This window comes from Melitaea cinxia, chromosome 11 (assembly GCF_905220565.1).
Source record: "Melitaea cinxia chromosome 11, ilMelCinx1.1, whole genome shotgun sequence".
Taxonomy (NCBI): Eukaryota; Metazoa; Arthropoda; class Insecta; order Lepidoptera; family Nymphalidae; genus Melitaea; species Melitaea cinxia.
This window is the reverse complement of record NC_059404.1, coordinates 17,284,381-17,288,103: the sequence shown is the minus strand read 5'-3', so window position 1 is coordinate 17,288,103 and position 3,723 is coordinate 17,284,381. Positions and strand designations below refer to the sequence as shown.

General features: G+C 33.5%; 1 protein-coding gene across 1 annotated transcript; it reads right to left on the bottom strand.

Moving 5' to 3' along the window:
- Positions 1–807: 807 nt before the first annotated feature.
- LOC123657807 lies at positions 808–3,434 on the bottom strand. The gene is made up of 2 exons (XM_045593316.1): positions 3,197–3,434; positions 808–1,611 (listed from the first exon to the last, which is right to left on the bottom strand). The coding sequence occupies exons 1-2, from the start codon at positions 3,366–3,368 to the stop codon at positions 1,196–1,198; spliced, it is 588 nt and encodes a 195-aa protein (XP_045449272.1). The 5' UTR covers positions 3,369–3,434; the 3' UTR covers positions 808–1,195.
- Between the last annotated feature and the right edge of the window lie 289 nt (positions 3,435–3,723).

The following is a 3,723-nucleotide window of genomic DNA, read 5'->3' as shown; positions in this document are numbered from 1 at the left end:
ACTATTTGACTCTATAATACACGGATATATTAAAGTTAAATAAATAAATAAATTCTCAGTAGAACGTATCAGAACGACTTAAATCGATAAGGTCGTGTCTGAGTTAAGGCGTGACCATCGGAATAAGGAAATCATCATTTATATATCTAAGTATTAAGAATAGAGAGAAAGAGAGAGTTAGAAGAGTCCACATTCTTTAAAATATAATAGAGTAATTTAGAATACATAGTGAATTAGTTATACCCAATGTTTTAAAAGTACAGAAGCTTAAAACCTGCTAACATATTTTTGGTTGTACGACTCTGACTGTTGCATATTTGATGTAGTTGGTTTCAGCAACAGAGAATTGGGAACAAACACAAGCAAACTTTAATCAAACAAGGAGTTCGCATTGCGGCAGAGAACTGAAACTACACGGAATTTCGTGTTTCACTTTTAAAGCTAATAAAATCGAGGAAATTAAGGTCGGAAACTTTTGGATTCGTTGTGTAAGGTAATATGTTAGTATAGGCTGATGAGTGGACGAATAAAGCCTCTTACGCTTCAGTCTGTAACATGCTACTGTGGGCATAGGCCTCTTTTTCCTTCGTCGAACCTCTTATTACCGAGTAATTGCATTATAGGACAAAAATATTTAGAAATCAGAATAGGAAATTTTAGAATTAACTAATTAAGACTTAAGAGTTACACATCAGTTTCTGTCTTGCCGTTCAGTCACTTATGATGACAATAATATTTTACGCGGGAAACAAACCACAGATAATATTATGTCTTGAATAACAAAAATTTAAATAAAAAAAGTAACAATTTTGTGTTTCGTAAAAAAAATATGTGTTATATTAATAATAGCTCCGTTAAACATTATTATTAAGAGATAATAGTATAATAAAGTGTTTTATCAAGTATTAATAGGTGCAAGTATTTTGTAATTTAAAAAACTAGACTTATTTGAATCAACTTTTAAATGCCCCATGCTGCTCCCCATTTCTAAGTAACTTTGGCTCTCTAATTTCCATGATGACAATTGGGGCTAACAGCTTTACGTATTCTCAAGATACGTTAAGGAGAACATCTGCACTGAAATTCAATTGAACCCACGACCGACGATTGACACCACTAAACAAGAACTGTAGTTTTATAACAATTTAATAAAAATAACATCTTATATAATAAAACATTGACATAATATTTAACTTTAGTCCAAATTCCTTGTCGCCTCGTCCAGTACAGTCATTAATTTAATTTTAGTACTCATTTTCTTCGAAGCCGGTACACTCTTCAAAGTACTCAACATAGACAGAAGAAACAGTCTGTCTTCATCATCGTCACACTTGAATTTCTTGCTCCTTCTAAATCCATCTTCTCTTAAAGGATCTTCCGTATCTTCTTCCTTGACTGAGATCAAATCTGGAACTTCATAATATATGTAGTCCGGTGCATCGTCTGGATCTCTAGTGGTGACGACGTTACGTAGGAACTGAAGTTGTTGGAAGTAGGAGTATTCAGACTTCCTTGGGCCTGGGCTGTCTCCACCCCGCAGCTTCTCTTGTCTCTTGAGCTCGCGGGTGAAACAGCCGCGGATGCCTTTCCATTTCTTTTGTAGAGTGATTTCTGAAAATGATGACTTTTTATTCTACATTATCTTTTTCAAAATATCCTGCTCAAAATTTGGAGAAACTCGTCTGGATAACCTTTAACATCTCAGCGAAATAACCCTGCTCTCAATTAGTGTTGTATTTCTGTGGTAAGGTAGCCAGAAGCTGCTGGGGAGGATTGGTTCAGGGTCAGCAACGCGTTTGCGATGCTTCTTGTGTCGCACTTGTCTATAAACTACGATAACCGCTTACCATCAGGTGAGCCGTATGCTTGTTTGTCACCCCAGAAGAATAAAAAAATTATATTTTACTAGCTGACTCGGCAAACGTTGTCTTGCCGCTAAACTCTATTTAAAAATAGGGTTTGGTGGTAGAAGTGTGAAAATTTAGGCTTCTGTGTATTTTCAACGCCAAATCATAATAAAATAAAAAATAAATAATTTACCTAAAAATTAAAAAAATTAGGGTGGACTACCCTTAACATTTAGGACGATGAAAAATAGATGTTGTTCGATTCTCAGACCTACCCAATATGCACACAAAATTTTATGAGAATTGGTCAAGCCGTTTCGGAGGAGTTTAACTACAAACACCGCGACACGAGAATTTTATAATATATAAAATAAGATTGATGATTGATAAGATTGAAGTGTTGGAATGGTAACTAAATATATGCAAGAATAAAGTTGACTTTGAATTATGGACTAGACAACTTATGTGGTTTTACCGGTGTTAATATTATGGCTTGTAAGTTCTAACACGATATTTTATAGCTTATAAGTACGTCTGAATAATATAGCCTTTTATTAATGACCGGAATTTTATTATGTATTAATTATTATTAGTGTATAGATAAATTAATTTTCAATTTTTAATTTTAATATTTTACAGATATTAACTATTACAGATATAACCCTTTTAAATATATATGGCTATACGAAGATACTTATGTATTAAAAAACAATTAAAAATATTAACTGGTTATAAAATATGTAGCAATGAAGTTGTTTGACGAAATACTGTCATGGATTCAATGATGGTTAAATTGTTAGTAAAATTATCTCGGTGTACTATAAAAATTAATTATTATTATTTGTATTACTAACTTATTAATTGTATTTAAAAAGTAAAATTCAACATTTAAATTATTAACTATTACCAAAATATTTTTGTCATTTCATATTTTTTTATTTAGTATTGGAATTGTATAAAATCATATTTACAAAAAACTTGACCTGACTAGTTTAATTAAAAAGCGTAACTTTTTATATTTATTATTATATTTTATATAAATATGTACATACTATTAAATTTTAAATGCATTCCTTATTGCAAAGTCAATAACGACGCGTTGGCGCAGCGGTCACAGTACTGACTGTTGCGCTGGCGGTCGGGGGTTCGAGCGCCGCTCACGACAGATAAGTATTGGCCATATAGATGTTTGTCGTGGTCTGGGCGTTTGTGCATGTGTATTGTGTGTGTTTCCGGACCCCCAACATAGAAGAAAATCCTACTGGGGGCCGTTGAGTGTGAAGCGTTTATTTATTTATTTGTTTATTATAATAAAGTTGAAGTTTTATAAAAACGTAAATATCACTCACCTATATATCTCCGTTCCGCGGCTGTCAAACCCTTACCGCCGAAAATATCAACAATATCATTCCAGCATTGTTTCTTGAATTCCCTGTTACAGTACACCTCTAATGAACTATCCCATAAAGCAGGACGGTTCTCTATTTCCTCTATAAACCTTTCAGTATCGAAATTATCCATTATTGTTTAATAAAATCGTATAAAACGCAACGTAAAAATGTTGTTTTAAACGCAGAGTTTGGCGGCAGACTGGTTGTAGAATTGGATGCCTGGCCAAAATGGCGGCGCGCGGCGTGTTGGGCGAGTGTGACGCAGACCTCGGCGGTTTGGCAACGCCGCAGTTGCCGGTCGAGTATTATTTATATCGAGCTGGCTACGTCGCCACGCGATAACTGCTAGGTTTATCTGTGATGTTATTGTTTATTGCTATGTATTTTTTGATTAGCATTAATTTTTTATATTGTTTAATTTTGATTTTTTTTGTAGTATTTGAAGGAAAGTTCGTAAGAATTTAGTACTTACGTAGAAATAAACA

Coding starts and splice junctions, on each gene's coding strand:
- LOC123657807 (XM_045593316.1), bottom strand. CDS start 3,368: ATGGATAATTTCGATACTGAAAGGTTTATAGAGGAAATAGAGAACCGT. Junction 1,612..3,196: donor CGCGGAACGGAGATATATAG/GTGAGTGATATT, acceptor CATCATTTTCAG/AAATCACTCTACAAAAGAAA.